The sequence below is a fragment of the Pinus tabuliformis genome, chromosome 6 (assembly GCF_031772625.1).
Source record: "Pinus tabuliformis cultivar Carrire ecotype Pingquan chromosome 6, CPIR1, whole genome shotgun sequence".
NCBI lineage: Eukaryota > Viridiplantae > Streptophyta > Pinopsida > Pinales > Pinaceae > Pinus > Pinus tabuliformis.
Genome location: NC_142292.1, coordinates 210,993,610 through 211,016,021, shown reverse-complemented (window position 1 = coordinate 211,016,021; position 22,412 = coordinate 210,993,610). Strand labels below are relative to the sequence as shown.

At 39.1% G+C, this 22,412-nt stretch overlaps 1 protein-coding gene and 1 pseudogene across 2 annotated transcripts in view; both read right to left on the bottom strand.

Annotated features, from left to right (window-relative positions):
- Positions 1-3,809: 3,809 nt before the first annotated feature.
- The window catches only part of LOC149258200 (putative lipase ROG1), a 72,350-nt gene continuing 53,747 nt past the window's right edge, over positions 3,810-22,412 (bottom strand). Inside the window, exons 5-10 of one of the 2 annotated variants that reach the window (XM_089414896.1) lie at positions 21,701-21,864; positions 21,473-21,528; positions 21,287-21,339; positions 20,980-21,097; positions 6,182-6,279; positions 3,810-4,589 (exon numbers count right to left, since the gene is read on the bottom strand). In XM_089414896.1, coding sequence (XP_089271022.1) covers positions 4,518-4,589; positions 6,182-6,279; positions 20,980-21,097; positions 21,287-21,339; positions 21,473-21,528; positions 21,701-21,864 — 561 coding nt within the window. In that variant the 3' untranslated portion in view covers positions 3,810-4,517. Of the gene's footprint in view, positions 4,590-6,181; positions 6,280-20,979; positions 21,107-21,286; positions 21,340-21,472; positions 21,529-21,700; positions 21,865-22,412 lie in introns of both variants that reach the window. The other variant, XM_089414894.1, reaches the window with a different exon arrangement.
- On the bottom strand, positions 6,210-11,045 carry LOC149258201 (polypyrimidine tract-binding protein homolog 1 pseudogene; annotated as a pseudogene).

The window sequence follows — 22,412 nt, the reverse complement described above, 5'->3', positions numbered from 1 at the left end:
TAGCATGGTCATGATCTTGATCTTGATTAGGAGGAGGACCGTTACGCATTAATCCAAATACCTTGGGATGATTGTTGACAGTTTTATGGAGCTCTTAACATAGATGATATTGATGTTTGAACATTTAGTGAACATAATTGTGTGATTACACTAGGCTCCCCTTTTTCAATAATTTTGTCATACCATTAGAGCTTATCACTTTAGAGGGTTTCCCTTGGATACCTCTAAGCTCAATTTCCTTCCCTTCTAAGTTAAATCTTATTAAGAGATCTTGAAATTAAAGATCAATGTTCCCAATGGTTGTAACTATTGGACTCGTAATACAACATCATCACCACCCATTTGTATTGCAATCATGGGATTGTCTAACAAATACTCCCCCCATATTGAACTTAATACTATGGCACTTCCATGAACAATTTATGGTGCCTCCCTCTGTGATCATTACTTGAAACGATGGTGTTGGACATATGAAATAATTGAGAACTTTTGCTAATTTTTAATTGATAAAGTTATGGGTAGTTCCCACATCAATCATCATTATTTCCTTTTTATTTTTGATATATCCTTCTATCTTGAGGATTTGTGGTGTATTGATGTCAACCAATGCATGACAGGATATTGTTGTAGTATCTTTTAGCTCTAGATCTTGTGATTGTTCCAATTATTGATCTTCTTCCTCCTCAAAGTGTATGTAGAATAATTTCTTCTCATTGCATTTATACCCCTTAGTGTATTTTCTATGACAGTTGAAACATAGTTCCTTTGTTCTTCTTTCATCCATTCGTTGAAGAGTCAACTTTGTCGGTTTAGGAGAGGGAGCATGATCTTCACTAAAGTTATTAGTGTCTGATCTTTTAGTGGCATATTTTTACTTTCAACTTTCCTTGCCACACTGAAAGCCTACACTAGAGATTTAAGTTCAAAAATACACACCTCATGTTGGATGCTTTCTTTTGAAGTTCCCATAAATAGGTCTAGCAAATTATCCTCTGAAAATTTCTTTACTCTAAGACTCAACTTTTGGAATCATTAAATCTTTGTAACTAGACTTCTTTGTCGGAAAGTTACCAATTGACTAAAGAATGTATTGCTTTTAATATATTCATAGTGTGTTATCAATTCCTCTATAAAAATGGACCAAGATGTAACAAAATCTTTTTTCATTCACAAAGTCATTGATACCATACATGTTGGTCTTGTTCTAAAAACACAGATGCAATATTTACCTTTTGTAAGGATGCCACTTGGTCTAGATCAAAGTATTGCTCCATCTGAAATATTCATGTTACAGGGTCATTACCATCACATTTCCTCGTATCAATCCTTGGAATGTACTAGTTCCTTGATGTTGACTTGAAGCCCTGATGATGTGGATCTTGGATTGAAAATTCATTATCATGGTTCTGTGATTCAATATTTGTGCTCTCCAATTGTGATAACATACTCCCCATATGAGATTGATTCTCAACAACATGCTTAGACCTTTCTTCTTTGCCCACTTGTCTTTGCCCTTGAAGTTTGCTACAAAGCCTATTCTAAACCCTCTATCTCATTGTTGCTATCGAAGTATTCCTTCTATCTTTACTATAAGGGCTCATTGCATAGCTCATCAAACTTTAAGTCAACACTCATAGAGATGATGTTCAAGGTCTTAATAAAGTACTTGTAAGCATGTAGTAAGCTTTTCAGTGTGATTTCCACCTCCATCATCCAACAAATAGTGGACAACTACTCTCTATTATCATTGATTTTGAGTAAATGCTTCTACAAAGATGCACTCTTATCCATCATAATCAAGAACATATTCTTCAAGAAGAATGAATTGCCCTTGTCCAAAATCTCATACAAATATTTCAAATGCTTCCAAATCTTCATTGAAGTGTTTATTGTTTAGACCTTAGAAAGCATTTCACCCGTCACAAACAACTTGTGCAATATTATTATTGTTTATCTGTAGCTCATCAAACTTAACCTAGTCTCTACTCGTAGCTCGTGGTCAAATACCTTTCCCAGGATGATAGAAGCCAAGAACCTGTACTCAAATATGATCACATATGTTGCTCTCATGCATTGTAGTTCTCCGTAGAACCACTCGTTGCCTTCCAGCATGACGTAAAAGAGACCATTGATACAAGCCACAAATCTAAAAATAGACATTCAAACATATTAAAATGTTTAATACATATGTTCTTCCCTCCAATCTGCAATGCTAGAGTAAGAATTGTTGTATAACTATATTCTCTCTAAACACTTTTAGCAGCCATGTATCACTGAAAACACAGATTTCTATAAACCAGTAGAAATATGTTCAAAACAACGCAACAAACCCACAAATTTTGATAAATTTGCTTAAAATTAGTAGCAAAATGCACATATTTGCTCACAAACAATGCCAAAACTGGGAGTTTCTCCTTGGATCTGTTAAACAACAAATGAGAACTCGAAATTTCTAGATCTGCAAATCTGGGCAACAATATAGGCGAAAATAGGTTAAATTTGCTTCCAATTCCTTTGTACTATCAGAAAAACGAAGAAGTTTCTCTAATTTCACTATCAAACGAGTTGTACAAATAAACTTATCGCAGAAAATATTCCTAGCAGCTTCTGTACAGGTTCGTATAGCCCAATTTGAATGTATAGCCTCTCAAACCCGTCTGCACTCCCAATTTATGTTCTAGTGATTGGCCCATACGGTCAATTCGCACTCATACAGCAGAATTCCTAAGTTGTGGCTAATTCGTACAAAAAAAAATTCCTCGCATGCAGAGAGTTTTGATGGCAAATCTTATTTTGTCATAGGAAACCTTCCTACTGGCTATACAACCTCGCATGTGAGCCAATTCTCTCTTTGGCAGTGGAAAATTTATTGTCGTACAGTCATATAAATGAGTTGTACAATTTTCCTTTCACAAAAATTTTTTCCTTTGGAACCTTGGATTCTAGGACTCTACTTGAAAAAGAAGAAAAGTATGGTTTTTACAACCCATAAAAAATCCGATCTCGATTTCTATGATCTGAAACCCTTTTGCTCTATGATGTGTCACCACTAGCAATCCCTTGATCCATCTCTACCAGCAGTAGTCCCTAGGTTTTCAAGCTTGCATAGACTCTCTGGCACCCAGACTGTTGAAGCTGCAAGAGTGGAAATTTTATTTCAAAGTCCCAAAACTTTTGATATCACTTTGAAACCAATTTAAAAAAAAAAAAAAATGTATTAATTAATGAGAAAACAAAAGCTTTGTCAGAAACTGTTACAAGCTAATCAAGTCAATCCATTTATGAATGTGGGATAGACTAAGAAAAAAGCTTAATTGAAATAAAGCATAAAAGCATAAAATAACCTAAAGCCAAAGTGACTTCGTTAATTTTTGTCTAATCTCTAGTTGACCATTATAATTTGACATTCACTTTAACATAATCAAGCACATAGCATATACCAGTGACACAAGTAGGTCTTTTTGTTTCAGTATCCATATAAGAGTTGATGTCTTTGTCATGGTCTCTTAGTCTCATATGTACTTCTGTCACAGTGGTAAACTTAGATAATAGAAACTATATCATCTCTCTATACAGGGAAACAAAATTTTCCAAAACCAGAAATTGTTGAAAATTCCTTTCCCCACTTGTAATTCTCAGTTCAGTAGATAATATAATTATTTTGTTATATTTATAAATACACCACGAACATCCCTTTGATTTGAGTTAAATATCCTTATTTACATGTTTTCCTTATAATGCTTATGTGCAGTAATAGAGCAATCAAAGTGTGTAGAAATCGCCACAAAAATATCGAAACACAACCTCAATGATAACAGGTCAATAGGTATGCCAATCATTCATATGATGAAATAATAATATGCAACAACTCCTTACATTAAGGAAGCATTACAGTGTATCTTTAACGGTTCACTGGATCCTTTTAGAAGCATTTCGATCACAGATGATCTTGCAGCTATCGAGCAAGAGCAAAGGTAAGTAGGGAATTATCATATGGAACAGATGAAAATAGACAACATCATCTCTAATTTTGCATCTTGCCATGTAGGTGAGAATTGGGCTTGATAGTCATCGCCCTGCTCAATCAGCATCAATTGCACTTGGTAGACCTGGCCAGACTTAATTGATGGAAGTGATAGATATAATAGTGTTAAGTGCTTCTTCACAATGCATGTTGTTCATGATCCATGAATCTTCATTTGGCATTGCCTTTCAATAATAAGCCTACTTCTTTTTAGAAGCATTTTGATCACAGATGATTTTGCAGCTATCAAGCAAGAGCAAAGGTAAGTAGGAAATTATCATATGGAACAGACGAAAATAAACATTATCATCTCTAATTGCCTCTTGATAGGCATCAACCTGCTCAATCAGCATCAATTGTACTTGGTAGACCTGGCCAAACTTAATTGGTTGAAGTAATAGATATACTAGTGCTAAGCGCTTCTTCACAAAGCATGTTGTTCATGATCCATAGATCTTCATTTGGCATTGTCTTTCAATAATAAGCCTACTCTTTACAAATGAAAATTATCGATCATGTGAAATATTACATCAGCGCCTTCTGTTTGCATCCAACTATACTTCACCTGCAAAATATGTTCGAGTCACTTCCACATAATCCACACAAAGTATGAGATGAGATCAATTCTTGTCTAATGGCATTCTATGTAATATAGTCATGTTTCTTCTAGAATACCAGTACAAGGTGCAAGCCAATAAAAATGTAAATAGAAAAGAAACAAAAACAGTATCGCCTTATTTTGAAGATGTACTTTGAACTGCAAAATATTGATCTGCCTATAAATTGAAACCAGTGAACTCGTAATTCCTTAATTTTTTTTTTCAAGAAGGAAATGAAGGTAGATAAAGCAGATGAACTTTATTTATAAAATGTTTATACATTTGGGACTAGCTTGTCATCTCAAACACAACAATCCTATACAAATTTGAACTTGGTGTGATAAGTTCTGACCCCCAGACCTAAAGAATCTCATCTTTTCACAGATGTGCTTTGAGCTTCAAAAAATTGGCCTGTCCATAACTTGACCAATGAAATAGATATTCCTTGAATTTTCTTTCCTAGCACGAAATCAAGGTAGATAAAGCAGATAAATTTTATTTATAAAATGGTTATACAATTGGGACCAGTTTGTCGTCTCAAACAGAAAACAAGCCATATACAATATTTGAACTTGTGATAAGACAAGTTCTGATCCCCAGGATGTAAGGACATTAAAAATGCTGATCTGCCTATAACTTTATCAATGAACTTGCTATTATAAATTTTATTTATAAAGTAGTTATACAATCCATACTATTGTTAACTCAAACAGAAAACAACCCCTAGACAAAATTTGAGCTTATCGGTGATGAGACAAGGTCTCATTCCCAAGAAGCAATGGTATTCAGACCTTCTACAAGACACAAATGTTCATAGATTTCGCCATGAAGTTGGTTTTCGTTCATGCAAAGATGGGAATCAGTGAGTGTACAGATTATATTGCATTTAAAATTACTGTTATTCATTTGAGGATTTACAACCAGTTAAGAAATCTTCAACCAGAAGATGCTTCTTCAGCAATTTTCCTTGATATTTCTTAGAAGATAGATCATTTCTTTTGTTTTCTTCAATAGTAAAAACAATCATCCATGCACAAAAAACTTCTACTGTCCATTACTGTTCCATAAAACAGAGTTGTTTTCCTTCCTAATCATAGGTAGGTGTATTTGTTCATTCTCTAAACTAAGCAATTGGGAACTTAAGACGTGGAATATTTATTCTGTTGTTATATCCCTTGAGAATCAACTTGAAATTTGACACAATCTTTTTACAACTAAAGTGACACCAGAACCTTTATCGATACCATTACATCAAAAGAAATCTAGAGTTCTTACATTTCTAATAATTGATAAGAGTTGGATCACAATCAAAGTAAGACCAAACCATTTATCGATAACATTACATCAAATGAAATCTAGAACTTTTACATTTCTAATTATTGATAAAAGTTAGATGTCAATGTCTTTACTACTTTGGACATGCAACAATATAATAATATTTTCTAAAATGAGTTAAGATGGGGATGGTGGGGATCTTGCAAAGCGGGAACTTAAATATTGAATGTTAGTTTTCAACCAGAATGAGAAGAATGCGTGTGTATAGAAAGAAGATTGTTACCTGGATAGTGCTGTGAGCAACAAATCTGTATTTACTATTCTGAAAACTGACGTCAACTCTCTGCCAAGGGACCTGTGTGAGACCCCCCAGCATTTCCTCTGCAAAACCAACATGAACCCGTGTCTGTTTAAATACAAAATTTTGATAAAGTCAATGAAGTCAGTCTTCTAACTATTAGACTATATACAGTCCTCACTCCGTGCCTAGTATGATGCACTTTCTACCTATGCAAAAATGGATATCGGTTTCTGTATATACTATAGGTGTACGGTGCAATTATTTTACTGTAAAGACTGCAACTATTAAATTAATCGCATTATATACAACTTCAACAACCAGGTAGTTATCAACTGAATGTTGTAAACTACTCAGTGCCTTCTGCACTGGTATGACTTTAGCTTTTGCTTTTCACACTATAGTACCTTGGCTAAACAAATCAACATAGTCATCAATTATTAGAACATGAAATTAGGTGAACCTAAACGCCTTGAATTTTCATAGTAACCTCAACTAGACACATTAAATGAAGAAAGAGAGACAGATAATATTAATGCCCACGGATGACGCAAAACATAGGCCATCTGGGGTAATAAACCAAAATATACTGCAAATGAAGTATACAAAGAAGATGAGATCTGAAAGAAGTTGAAACAGAGTTTGAAGAAGGTTGAACGAACAGCATCAGCTTCACCAATGAGTAGCATCAACGCCAATGAAGGAATTAGAGATTCCAATTGAGAAGTGTGGTAGTCTACCTTCTAGTTAAGAGGGATGCAGTTAGCCCTACTTTAATTACTTGTATTTTCTCTTGTCGTCTATTTTGTGGCAGTCTACCTACTAGCTCAAAGGAATGCTCAAGAATTGAGAAGCAGGGAAATGTTAGCCCCAGTTTCATCACTAACTGTATCTTGTTTTGTAGTCTATTTTTTGTGGTAATCTACCTATTAGTTGAGACTTGAGAGGGATGCTCATGAATAGAACCGCAGGCAAATGTTAGCCCCAATTTCATCACTAAGTGTATTTTGCTTGTAGTCTATTTATCGTAAAGTGACATGCAAGTGGTCAATGAAATGAAATTGGTATGTGCCTTAAAAATGTAATTACTAATCACTTTTGGACATAGATAAAGGGGTCGTATGTTAAACAATGAGGCTGTCATTATCAAGTCTTTATTAGGAATTCCTAATTAGTTGAGCAAAGGATTGTCTTCCTGTTACCCTCTGAAAGTGCATGTTCCAATTCACATTTTCATGGACCTTTCTTCTCTCACCAAGTTAGAACAGCTGAAGACCCTTGCAATTCAGTAGTGCTGGCAGCTTGATGGAGGCTTTTCCAGGACTGCGTTGATGGATGATATGAGCGGGAAGGGAGCCCTAGAATAGGAACACCCTACCAAATTTGACCTCTAGAGCATGACATGACCTCTAGAAACAGCAAAAACTTGCTGTACAGCCTGTATGGCCTTCCTGTAAAACTGCATGAATCTGTCCATATGGATGTATAACTGTTAAAATTGGCAAATAGGGCCAAACTCCATGTGGGTCATCTTATTTATGGCAGCTGATATTTTTCTTGGATCCCTCTCATTGAGAGGTGTAGGATTGATCTAAAGATCATCCGATTCCGATAAGTATTCATGGAGTTATGAATTTATTTGTGTTATGAGACAATTCGTCAAGGTCGGCCAGTAACCAAATATACCCCACATGTGCTCAACGTTTTAGTATAAAAGGAGATGACTTGATAATCATTTCTACACACACTTCTATCTTGATTTCTCTCCACTTGTCTTGGGTTTTAGTGGAAGAGAAATTTAGGAGTGGAAGCTCTAGACGTTGGAGGATTGAGGCTGCCCTAGCTGCAGTCAAAAAGAAGAACGCTGCCCTAATCCAGAGGACACAGTCAAGTGAGAAGCCCTAATGCTACAAGGAGGACAGCCCTAGTATCTACGCTATCAAGAAGAATCCCTAGCCTATACGCTGGCCTCTATGCAGCCAAGAAATAGGCTACCCTAGACAGCGTGGGAAAGAGAGGCTGTTTGGGTGCTCTTGTAGGGAGAAAGGCCGAACTGTTGGACACCTAATCCTTAATGGGTTAGTGTGGAAGTCGAATAGACCAAAGCAGTCCAAGAGACCTTGGGATGTGAAACCCAACGGTCACAACAATGTACTATAAATGTATATCAGTTGTTAATAAAAATTGTACTCACATGATTTATCTTTCCTATTTTATGTTTCCCATGTGTGTTTAACATGGTATCGGAGCCATGATGTGTGGCCTGTGTAGTTTTCTTCCTCACGGTTTAGCAACTGGTCTGAGCTGCCTTGAATAGTGCTGGCCTAGTCTTCATTACCTGACCATTTATTTTAGCTGAGCGCATCAGATCTGCAACTAGGCATTGTATTCCTACCTGCGGCCTATCAAAGTCTGCGCAATGGTATAACAGTGCTGCGATTTACCATTATTCCTTGACAAAACTGTGAATTTAGACTGTTGGGCTTCCATATACGCCACTGGCCTCCATACGCTGCCCTCTTCACGCCGCTGGTTTCATAGACATTTTAGATTCTCTTGTAATTCCTATTTTCTGCCCATATTGCAGCACTGACACCTCCCTGACCTGGTAGCAGCGTTCTCTGCATTTTTCTAAACGTTGTATATACGTTGGATCTGTAATCTGACATTGGATTTACGTTTGGAAGGTGAAACGGTTGTCAAATTGTGAACGACTTTGAAGCGTTATCTGACCTTTTTTGATATCCTGTGTAAACAACACTGCTCTGTTGAGTCTGTCCGCATGGCTATCTGATTCTTCTCCTTCACATGATCTGGAATCTGTAGATCCATATTCGAACAGTAGCAGCCTTAAGTTATTGTTAATAGGCATATAGTTTTTCAATGAGAGCCTGCGGAAATGGTGTGACTTGAGGGGAGATGCTTGATAGGGCACTGCCCGAAAGCCTCCATATTTTCTGCTGCTCCTGCGTATTGAACTCCTAAACAAAAAAAAAAAATCGATTCATATTCTTATGCAATGTTGAGAGTTGCGCCTATCAATAATCCTCTGCGCCCTTTTCTGGTTGAATAATATTAATTTTGCTTAATACACTGTATGATTTGTTGCGTTGGTGTATTTGAAGACTGGTATGCGTGGTTATTTTGGTTATAATAATTGATATGCGTGGAGGTGTGGAGACTAACCGTGATAGTACTCTTGGTGCTCTTCTTTCACATATATATACACTTGTGTTGCGATACGTTGCTCTCGGCGCTGAAATGAATCGATAGTTCGTGACCTGTGTTGCGATACCTATGGTTCATTTGAAGTGGTGGAACAGTTTGCAGTATATACACGGTGCGTATGATGGTCCCTTGGATGAATGTATTGCGTGATTGAACAATTAATTTGTCTCTGGCTATCACAGCGGTGGCAATATCCGAATATTGTATTAATGCCTGAAATCCTCCATTCTTCTCAAATATTGCAATTTTCTGAACTCTACCAAAAGCTGAAAATACCGTATTTAAAACATCAACTGTCACTGCATATTGCATATTTTCAATGGATGCAAGAAGAACATTACTCTCTAGCTCCCTTCTTTTCCTACAATAAACTGCTCAGCTCCATCTATAGCAGAGGGGTTCACAGGAAGGTTTGGATTTGTGTAGTCTCCGCTGCGATGACTCTGAAATTTGACATTTAAGTCAGTGTGAGCAGAAAACGATATTCGCAGATGGCATGAAGCTACATGTTCTGGAAGCAAATATCTTGGTATGCTTCCTCCATCCAAGGCACTTCTTGCAGAAGCAGCAGTATCGGCATCACTAAATTGCACCAGTGCCTGAAAACCTGCAGTCTTCTCGAATGTAGCAATCTTATGCACGAACCCAAATACAAGCACGTCTATGCCTCTGGCTAAGTAATGTACATAAGGTCTACGCACATCGTCAGTGTATGTATCGGTAGCCTACATGTATGAATCCTACCATGCGCAGGACGGTGAAAATATTTGTTATTTATACGGGAACAGAAGTAACAATTTGCAGAGTCCACCTATATTAACAATAAAGTTTGAATCTAGCATAGCGCATTGAATTTTATGTGGGGCATTGGATATCAAAGTCTTTTTAATGATTTTTGGTGGCATTTCTCATCTTATACTGAAGACAAAGCGACCGAGAGCTTTTAATATCATTGCCACAAGAGGAATTTGTTTTCTGGTATGTGCGAGTCATGTGTCATATCAGCTGTTGGTGATTAATTGGTAGTCATATCAGCGGTTGGTGAATTTATGCTGTGAAACCCTTGTAAATTGCAATATTGAATTGGTTTATATATGCGCATTGGTCATTTTAGTGTGACTCCATATACTGTGCGTTGGTTGTTTTGGGCTATATCTGGTATTTGTATTTTGAAGACAGAGTATTATATGATGCATGAATTAACTACTGGGCATATGCGTGTGTCTGAATAGTTCTGGAAGATCATCATTTTCACACCACAGCAAGCAATTTGTAGTTTATGAGATTATGTACAACTCTTTCTCTAGCGATCTGTAATCCCACAATTGCAGCTGCTCCACATGCTATCATCAATAGTTACAAGAATGTATTAGCAGTCGCTATTGAATTTGACTATTCTTTTCCACTGGCCGAGAAAGTGAAGGAGTATTTGAAAGATCCAATTCAATTTAAAGTTGCTGCTTGTTCAATTTACTTGTTCCTATTGTGCAGTTTGGGCATAAATTTATGTGCAACAAACAAATTTGTTTTTCTCAACAGATTCTAATGAGAAGATTGCTTTAATTGTTGGGGTGATATCAACATTATATGCACCAGATTGTCTGCTATTTGTTGCAAGCATTGTGATTATTTAGGGTACATTTTCACTCCAAAACAAGTTTCTAGTGGTGCATTTCTATTGAGAAAAAATGGCTACAATTACTTTAGTATTAGAGTTCATGAAAACTCTTATACAATCCACTGTTGATGACACATTACAAATCAGCAAAGGCTCTCTCTCAAAAATTCAGACATGTCCACAAAATGCACAGGAAAATATTGAGTTTTTGCAGCTGGAAACAAAGCTACAGAAGGAAGAATTACAGCAGTGGAGGCATCATTCTGAATCTGTTTCTGTTCAGAAGATTGAAACAGACTCCCATAAACAGCGAGACAATAATGTTACAGTTCATTCAAATAAAGCAGCAGTTGTACATGCAGATGCAGAAACTCAGTCTGCACTTCCCAAGCCCATCATCAGACCTTGGGAACAGCTTGTCCACAACAAGCACAGAACTGGTCTTGGATATGACAAGGACTTGTCCTTTCATATTCCAGACTATGCCAAGCCCATTCAGTTTCAGAGCGCTGGATTCATTCATGACAGTTCACCTGCTCCTTATGACAGTTCAGCTTCAGCTGTTCCAGATTTTGCCCCTCTTCCACAGCAACAACAACAACAACAGATTGTGAAATGCCAACACTGTGACCGAGTTGGCCATCTGAAAGATCATTGTTTTGATCTTCATCCATGTAAGCACTGTCATAAAACCAGTCATTCTTCAAACAGATGCTTCAAAAACAAACGTCCTGCAAGAACAAAGATTCATCTTGGATGGATCGCTTCTTGGCAATGGGCATCAACAGCCAAGAAGATATTCCAAACACATGTCAGAACTTGTTCCAGAGTATTGAACAATCTTGTAGTTGAGTTTTCTCCATCATCTCACCTTGTATCTGACAGGGGGCAAATGATGGTCATCTACAAGCTTCAAAGCCACATCAAGCGAGCCTGAGCCACAACCTACCACACCAGTTTCAGAGTTGTAGCGAGAAACAAATATGCCCGTGAACATGCCTTCAGTTGGCAATCTGGGACACTTCCTCTAGCAGAAGACTTCAGCTTCTTGCCAGTTTTGGAAGAATTCCAGGAACAAAATTGAGAACACTTCCTCTAGCAGAAGACTCCAGCTTCTTGCCAGTTTTGGAAGAGTTCCAGGAATTGCATTAAGCATTCCAGAGTTGTTGGTCATCCTTAAACCATCACAGGTTGAGACTTCCCTTTTCAGGTTGAAGTTTTCCCTTTTATGCGAGGTGAGGCCTCCCTTTCATGGTTGAAGGTTTCCCTCTTTAAAACAATAGGATCACTTCCTCTAGCAGAAGACTCCAGCTTCTTGCCAGTTTTGGAAGAGTTCCGAGAACTGCACTAAGCGTTCCAGTGTTGGTGGTCATACTTAAACCACCGCCCTTTTTACCAACATTTCATAGAGCGCATTCAGCCTAGTGCTCCCATGCATTTTTGCAAATTTTGTATTACAGCTCTCTTCTTGGACTCATACATAACCCTTCGGATTAAGGGGGGGAATGTTGGACACCTAATCCTTAATGGGTTAGTGTGGAAGCCGAATAGACCAAAGCAGTCCAAGAGACCTTGGGATGTGAAACCCAACGGTCACAACAATGTACTATAAATGTATATCAGTTGTTAATAAAAATTGTACTCACATGATTTATCTTTCCTATTTTATGTTTCCCATGTGTGTTTAACACGAACTTTGAAGCTTAGGGCCGCAGCAAGAAGAGGCAATTCAGCGTGGGTGAAATGGGGCTGTTCTGAAGCCATTTCAGGAAGACTGAAGGGATGAAAGGAGGCTGAGTATCTTTGCTAGAAGGCCAAGGAGAAAGGGAGCTGTTTGACGGCTTGTAGAGGGTGGAGCAGTCCTCTAGAAAGGCTGCCGCGGGCCTATTCTAAGGCTGTAGGATGCCACTGTAATGAGAGGAGGGCAGAGTCATTATTAAGAGCTAGAAGGCTGCCCAGAATTACACCGAAGGGGACAGGTTTCCCTTGGAGGACAACCGCATTAATTAAGGGCAAATTTGGGCAGATTTTAGGGGCTGTTTGGCTGGGTGTGTAAGGGCTGCCAGATGCCCTAACCAGTCACCACATAAGCAGCAGTGAAGGCAGCATTGGAACAGCAGTGTTGTGGACAGCTAGGCAATGGAGCATGGTGGAACCATGATGCATGGACAGCAAGACAGCAAGGCTGCCATATGCCCAGAACAGCAGTGTTTTGGGCATGACTGTTAGGTACAGCAGTGCAGCAGTACAACTAGGACAGCTAGGCAATGGTACATACATATTTGGAGCAGCGTAAGTATGTTATGTTGCTGTAGGGACAGCAGCAATGCTGGGTTGCTGTAAGTATATTGAGATAACAAGCCGTGATGGGACAGCAGTACTAGCAGCAATGATATTGTGCCACAATGTTCAATGGGACAGCAGCATGATGAGACAGAACAATGATGGGACTGCCATGTCATTGTGCAGCAGTGGCACAATGGGACAGCAAGCATGGACAGCATGGTGCAACATGGCAAGCTTGGACAGCATGGCAAGCATGGTGTAGTATGGCAAGCATGGACAGCATGGATAGCTGTGGCAAGCACATGAGACATGCTGTATGACAACATGGTTCAACCATGGCACATGGGACAACAGTGTAGCATTAGGTGCAGCAATCATGAGGTCCGGCATTGTGATGATAGGTGCAGCATGGTTTAGCACGGTGAGGTGCAGCATGATGACAAGATGCAGCACGATAATAGGTGAAGGAGTCACCTTGGAGAATCAGTTGAAGCAGCGTGTCTTCAACTGATCTCATGTATCATCTTCTTAGAGATGATCTATGCTCTTATCTAGATAAGTCAAAGTGTTGACTTCTGTTGTAAATGTACTATCTCTCTCTCTCTGCTGAACTATTGAAGAACATGTAAGAAGAATTGATCAAGGGTTTCACCACATTGGGATTTGTCCTTGGCTAGCGCCACATCTTGTGTCCTCTTGTCTTGGCTTGTAATCTGTGATTTATGTTTATGTTCTATTTGCAGTTTACTTTAATGCTGATGTGATTGCTAGTCTATAAAAGATATTGAGCTAACTGTGAAAATTGAAATAAATTGCTCTAAGCATAGAACATACCTAAAATTAACATGGTATTAGAGATGAGGTGAAGACCAAGCCCAAGCAAGAGTGAAAGAGCAATCACCAAAGATAGTTGGGAAAGAACAAAAGGATTAATGGATTCTTCATCCCTCTTCAAATTCACCGAGGGTGAAGTCGACGCAGAGAACATTATCAGAATGGCGCAGCGGAAGCTTCTGATGGCCTACATAAAGATCACTTCAAGGGGAAGTCCGGATCTAAGGGTGGAAGAAAAGGCAAATGCCTTGTTTATAATAAGTTCGGCCATTATGTGAAGGAGTGTCTGAATGGCAGGGACACATCACTTGATGATCATAACAACCATTCCAGGGACATCTTCAATGACCAGAGGAAAGACAGTGCAGGTCATCAAGGAAATGGCCGACTCTTTAGAGAAAGCAAGGAACCCTAGGTATGAAGAATCAAATGTTGTTTCTGATAAGATAAAGAAGCGTTATCTTGTATTGGCCCTCTCCTTCAGATTTTGTGGGAATATAGCTTATTGATTATAGTGCTTCAAGGCACTTCATCAGATAGAAGGGTGATCTCTCTAATTTAGTAGAGATGGAAACAATCGTCGGATTATACTTGGAGCCGATGCCACCTATCCCGGAAAGGGTGTAGGGAATATTACCCTCAATTGAATAAGGGTAACTTGATTCATTTACAGAATCTATTTTATGTACCTGAACGCAAGAAGAATCTAGTTTCCATTTCGGCAATAGAAGTCAAAGGTTTCAGGGTGGTATTCATCGAAGGAAAGGTACGTGTTTGAAAATGGAATTTTCTAAAGATGCTTTTACTCATGGGTTTAGGGTTGGAAATTTGTATCAAGTTGCAAGATGGTCCATTGGGGACCATGTCAGTTGTCACATCTCATCTATAGCATTGGAGGTCTACTTATTATGGGGCCCTACTCGATGTGAGTCAGATGGTGACAGGGATGCCTGAATTCAAAAAGAGCATGAAGGTACATGTCTGAGATGTACCGAAGGAAAATCTTACAAGGGGACCATTCCCCTCATGTAGTAGGTCCACAGGTTTGGAACAACCCGAGGGGCTTGAGATTCATGATCGGGAATCTCATGTAAGCAGGTGGAAAAAAGCCCTCTACGGCTTGAAGCAAAACACCTCGGGCATAGTATGAGAGGATTGATCGCTGTCTGATGAAGCTGAGATTCACTAGGAGTGAAGCTCCAGACCATTACTCGAAGGTTGTGGATGATAGACCTCTCATATCGGCACCTTTTGAGGACGACCTATTTCTGACAGGTGCAGACCCTCTCATTTGCAGAAGTAAGAGGGAGTTGGATTTCAGATGTACAATGGTAAACTACAAGCTCGTGACTACCTCGAGGATCTTAACTTTCAAAAGTTATATGGTAGTCATGCCAAACCAGATTTGAGAAATGCCTCTGAGTTTCATAAACTCATTCGTGTTGATGTTCTTGGTGAACTTCCATCCGGACATATATTTTGCAGTTAGCATGATGAGCTCATATATGGTTGAGCCTCACGAGATTGGTGCCAAGAATCTTCTGAGATTTCTTCGGGGCACAATCTCTCATGAATTGAGATACACTGTCGGAAATGTGAAGCTGCATGATTATTCGAATGCTAACTAGGCAGGCAGTGTGGATGATCTCAAGAGCACTTCTGAGGGTTGATTCTCTCTGGGTTCTAGTCGATATCCTGGATGAGCAGGAAGCAGAAGACGGTTGCTTTGAGCACCGTTGAGATTGAATACATAGCTACGAATATGACCTCGTGTGAAGCTGCCTGGTTGCGGTAGCTCTTCAGTGAGCTATTTGTACACATGATGGATACCAACGTGATCTTCTGTGTCAACCAGGGGGGATCCGATTGTTGAGGAATCTCGTATTCTATGATTGCTCCAATATATAGACATTAGATACTACCTTATCTGGGATATGGTACGTCGATGAGCAAGGAGGCTCTATCGCAATGAGACTGATGTACAGGTCGCAAACATTCTGTCAAAGCCCGGGGAAAGGTCAAATTTGTGACTTTCACGAATGACTTGGAGTCGTTGAGAGACCTTCTTATGAGGGTCCTGCATGTTGCATGCATTGAGCTCTGGGAGCTCTGGGGGTCTTGGGGTACTACTGGAGCAACACACAACCATAGGGCGACTCACCCTCCCCTAATGGTGCACTATGTACAGGGTGAATGGCTCAACCTTCCCATGTGATACCCTGAGGCGACTTAGGGACAGGATGAATGATTCTCCTGTCGAGGCATCCTACCCATGCAGTCTAGGACTCATGGGAAGTACCTCTCATCCGGCCAATGAGTATGGAAATGGGGTTAGGGACCACAGTAGTACTATCGATGGACGCATCGTTGTATCTACCATACTCCCTATGCTAGGATAACCTCCATTGATCTGGGATCAGTATGAGTGGTTTGAGACACTCTCTTGCGATATTGATCTGGGATTAATAAAACTGACTTCGGGTCAGTAGAGAATGGTATGAGACATTCTCGATCAATTCTTCTTCTTCATGGTTCAGCAAAGCAGTGCAGAGCACTGATGGCAGAGATAGTACAGTCGTACATATGGATCAGCGAATGGAGTTCTCCCTAGTTGAGAGGGAATGTTAAAATTGGCAACTAGGGCAAAACTCCATGTGGGTCATATTATTTATGGCAGCTGATATTTTTCTTGGATCCCTCTCATTGAGAGGTGTAGGATTGATCTAAAGATCATCCGATTCCGATAAGTATTCATGGGGTTATGAATTTATGTGTTATAAGACAATTCGTCAAGGTCGGCCAACGACCAAATATACCCCACACGTGCTCAACGTTTTAGTATAAAAGAAGATGACTTGATAGTCATTTCTACACACACTTCTATCTTGATTTCTCTCCACTTGTCTTGGGTTTTAGTGGAGGAGAAATCTAGGAGTGGAAGCCCTACACGTTGGAGGATTGAGGTTGCCCTAGCTACAGCAAAGAAGAAGAACACTGCCCTCATCCAGAGGACGCAGTCAAGTGAGAAGCCCTAACGCTACAAGGAGGACAGCCCTAGTATCTACGCTATCAAGAAGAAGCCCTAGCCTATACGCTGGCCTCTATGCAGCCAAGAAAGAGGCTGCCCTAGACAACGTGGGAAAGAGAGGCTATTTGGGTGCTCTTGTAGGGAGAAAGGCCGAAGTTTGAAGCTTAGGGCCACAACAAGAAGAGGCAATTCAGCGTGGGTGAAATAGGGTTGTTCTGAAGCCATTTCAGGAAGACTGAAGGGATGAAAGGAGGCCGAGTATCTTGCTAGAAGGCCAAGGAGAAAGGGAGTTGTTTGAGGGCTCGTAGAGGGTGGAACAGTCCTCTAGAAAGGTTGCCGCAGGCCTGTTCTAAGGGCTGTAGGATGCCACTGTAATGAGAGGAGGGTAGAGCCATTATTAAGGGCTAGAAGGCTGCCCAGAATTACAGAGAAGGGGGCAGCCTTCCCTTGGAGGAGAACCGCATTAATGAAGAGCAAATTTGGGCAGATTTTAGGGGCTATTTGGCTGGGTGTGTAAGGGCTGCCAGATGCCCTAACCAGTCACCACATAAGCAGCAGTGAAGGCAGCATTGGAACAGCAGTGTTGTGGACAGCTAGGCAATGGAGCATGGTGGAACCATGATGCATGGACAGCAAGACAGCAAGGCTGCCATATGCCCAGAACAGCGGTGTTTTGGGCATGACTGTTAGGTACAGCAGTGCAGTAGTACAACTAGGACAGCTAAGCAATGGTACCTACATATTTGGAGCAGCGTAAGTAAGTTATGTTGCTGTAGGGACAGCAGCAATGCTGGGTTGCTGTAAGTATATTGAGATAACAAGCCGTGATGGGACCGCAGTACTAGCAGCAATGATATTGTGCCACAATGTTCAATGGGACAGCAGCATGATGAGACAGAACAATGATGGGACTGCCATGTCATTGTGCAGCAGTGGCACAATGGGACAGCAAGCATGGACAGCATGGTGCAACATAGCAAGCTTGGACAACATGGAAAGCATGGTGCAGTATGGCAAGCATGGGCAACATGGATAGCTGTGGCAAACACATGAGACATGCTGTATGACAACATGGTTCAACATGGGACAGCAGTGCAGCAGTCATGAGGTCCAGCATTGTGATGATGGGTGTAGCTTGGTGCAGCACGGTGAGGTGCAGCATAGTGACGAGATGCAGCACAATGAGAGGTGGAGTGAACTTGGAGAATCAGTTGAAGCAGCATGTTTTCAACTGATCTTATGTATCATCTTCTTAGAGATAATCTATGCTCTTATCTAGATAAGTCAAAGTGTTGACTTCTGTTGTAAATGTACTATCTCTCTCTGCTGAACTATTGAAGAACATATAAGAATAATTGATCAAGGGTTTCCCCACATTGGGGTTTGTCCCTGGCTAGCGCCACATCTTGTGTCCTCTTGTCTTGGCTTGTCTTCTGCAATTTATGTTTATGTTCTATCTGCAGTTTACTTTAATGCTGATGTGATTGCTAATCTGGAAAAGATATTGAGCTAACTGTGAAAATTGAAATAAATTGCTCTAAGCATAGAACATACCTAAAATTAACAATAACACTTGTACAAACTGTTACCAACTGCCTGGATTCTCCTCTCTCTCTCTCTCTCTTGGTCCCTCAACCTGTTCTAACTTCTACTACTCAAGTGTGTGTGAAAACCTCTACATTGACATGTCTTTATACTTCTACTGAAACCAAAACCCTTTTTTGAGTTTACTCCTAGTCTAAGTCATGCATGCATGAGACACACATTTTAGATTCAACAACTAAATATACACTTCTTTACAAAAGTGAATTACAATATAGAATTACTTTTCCAAAAATAGAATTGTTTTTCAAAAATATATTAACTACTTATTGCACGTCCACACTGAAACTGTGTGGTAGTTCCTATCCGAGCTATAATTCTCAACAGTTAAAGAACGTTGAAGACAGGAAGATACCCTAATGGAGGAGATTCCACCCATATTTGGGGGCAAACTCATGGCATTGTTGGACAATTGAAAATAAAGGCATTTGCTTATGAATGTAGCAAGTGGCCATATGGAACCTTTGCATGCATTCAAAGGCAAGAGGGGTAAAATGTCGCACATGAAGGAACTTCACAACTATGACATGGCAACGGAAACGTTAGGGCAAAAATCCCTAGTTTAAAGTGGTTCTAGATGGCAATATAAGCACATTTAGAGAAATGGTCCACTCTAAGGGTAATGAGGAAGAGTATTTTGGTTGCTTAACCATGGATCTAGGCCCTAGTAGATGGGTGTCTTACTCAATACTCAAGAGGCATTTAAAGCATTATCAGTGGGGATTTCACATAGTTCAGAGGGTGATTCAAATATTTGGAGTTAGCTCAAAGAAGAGATTGGCACATGTCAATTTGAGAAGTCAAACCCGAAAAAGAAATCTAAAGAGAAGCACCCTACTTTTAGGGTTTTAGCTCTAATTTATTATTATTTAATTCAAAAAGGTCTGATATAAATAGAGGAGACATTCATTTACAAAGAACATGATTGGAGTCATGGGAGATCCCCCCCAAGCTTAGTTGAAGATTTTTTTAGAGGAAAAAGTTGAAGGGCATTTCAATGTGAGGTTCATCATCTTTTTTTCTGTTTTTTGGGGTTGATTTTATTTCTGGAAATTACTGGTATAAATCTACTGGAAGAATGTGTAGAAGCCTGAAGGATATTTGTGCTCCAATAAGAGGATGTTGGGGTTGAGATAAAACCCTTCCTTCATCTTGATTTAATCATTGAGTTTATTGGACGATATTTGCTGCTGTCTTGTCTCGGTTAGGGCTGTTCACTCTATTTTGCAGGCTGCCTTAGCGAGGGTTGAAGGTTAAGTATGGCACGTTTATGGCCCTCTTGTGGGTTCAGTATATTGGATGAAAAGACGAAAAGTTATGATATATATCATAACTTTTCATCTTTTCATCCAATATACTGAACCCACAAGTAAGCGTGTTTCAATGGCACAAGTGGATTGTCAGTTCAACATAATCAATTATGAGAAATTGGAGCCAATTAACCCAAACTCTTTCCAAAATTCATTTCCCAATGAATGTTATAGGCAATGTCCTCCAAATGCCATCTTAAACTGTTTTATCAATCTCCTCTCATCATCATCAATCAATTGACAATAAAATGCTAATAGGGTGCCTTGGTTCACTACTGAATTTGAGGGAGTATTAATCCATCCACAAAGGTTTTATTCTCATTCTGATATCCCCCGTAACACCACCTGAAATGGCATGTCAAAAAGAATGAGGTTGGGTGCAAGTCCCAAGCAAATTTGGCACAATTGATTCCCATCGGAACTAGCACCTAAGTTGAAGTCAGTCCGTGTTATATGGCACAGACCCCAACCTTATTACTCAAAGAAACTTCAAAGCAAAAACAGTGAAAGGTGGCTAAGGGGTAAAAGCCAAAATTTGAAGAGAAGAAACCTGTGAATACCTTTCATCATAAACAACTTATATCAACATCTTGATTAAAAATAATACTATAAAATATCTAAAACACTGAAATAAAATATACAAGACAAAAAATAGTAAAAATCAAAGAAAAGATGATAGACAATGATAACACTTCAATAAAAAAGTGTTCTAAAACAATTAGTACATGATGTATTAACTCAATTATCTATAATGATGGCTCTAATTCTAGAACAAATTCCCAAAGAGAGAAACAAATTATCATCAAAATCTTTCATAGGAAAGAATGTATTTGACCTAATTATTATCAAATTTGTTCACCAAACTAGAGAAACAAACCTTCTTCTGGATCTGTATAGCATTGATTTGAAGCAGCTACTCTTGGCCCACTTATATCATCATTCTCATTTTCCACATTTACAATATGTGGATATCTGTTATCCAAGGGAGACTGCAACTGAGATGGCTAAATTACAATAGGTTAATCATGTGCGTGGCAACTAATATATAACTCTAGATAGAATGAGGGAGACTGCAATTGAGAGCGTTAAATTACAATTAGTTAATCATGTATGTGGTAACTAATATAGATCTAGACAAAACAAAAACAGCGACAAAAAGTGTTCAGCACAAGAAAGAGCAATACCTGTGGCAACTCACTTTCACGTCTAATTGAAGAGGTTCTCCAACCTACTATTTCTTTGTAACAAGTTAAGGGACAAGATAATGATCCAAAATGAATTAAAACAGCTAAACAGATTTGAAAAAGGTTATTAGTTATAGTTAAACTGATTTCTAAGGGTGAATAAAACAATAGTGCAACACAAGATACTATCATGGACCACATTTGCATAGGCAACTCGGCGTTTGAATGCCCGCAAAGCAGACCTGCATTCACAGAAATGATGCGTTGAAAATTAATTGTCATAGAAAACTCTATAGAAAATCATTAAGGATTTTCACAACATGAAATGTTGACATTCAGAGTTGTCATTAGATAGTGAAAATATACTTCAAGCTACATTATGGACTGCAAAAGAGAATGAACAAGAAGACACACATGAAACGAAGATCGCCACAATCATTCACCATGCGACGAAGCAATGGTAATTTCCCCTCATCATTGTCCGTGAGAAACAGGTGGCGACCTGATCTCCCAACAGCCCAATGAGCACCGAAACACACAATTTTTTCGAAGAGAGGAACACCCCAAAGCATTGGAAGCTGCAAAGGAAAAAATATCAATGGTTTGAACTTGAAGTACATGGTTCCAGACAATGTATCATGCAAAATACATGATTCAACAATAAGCAAGGTGATTTATTGCTCGATAAATTATTCAGTTTTTATTAGGAGGTAATTTTACTGACAATAGAATATGATTTCAGTCTTCATAAAAGGTACTCTTGATTGACATATGGTTCTGATATGAAATAAGACAACCCTCGATGTCTCCCTCCCTCTCTAGCTCTCTCCAAGGAATACAATCTACAAAATTTAACAGACTAGGATAACTCACATAATATTTGCCATCTTTATTAATGCATTATCACTTATAGCTTATAATCAAACTTTTTTTATGCATATACACAATTTGGTATTTGTGTGTACATGATATATGTGTGTGCAGGTATCTATGCCTGCATATGCATAAACCTGCATATACTCAATGGGAAAAATGACATGTGAAAGTGTTCACATGCCATCCAAAAATACCGTGAGGTGCAAATTACCAGATCAAACACTATGAAGATTATCTGCCTAAAGATAAT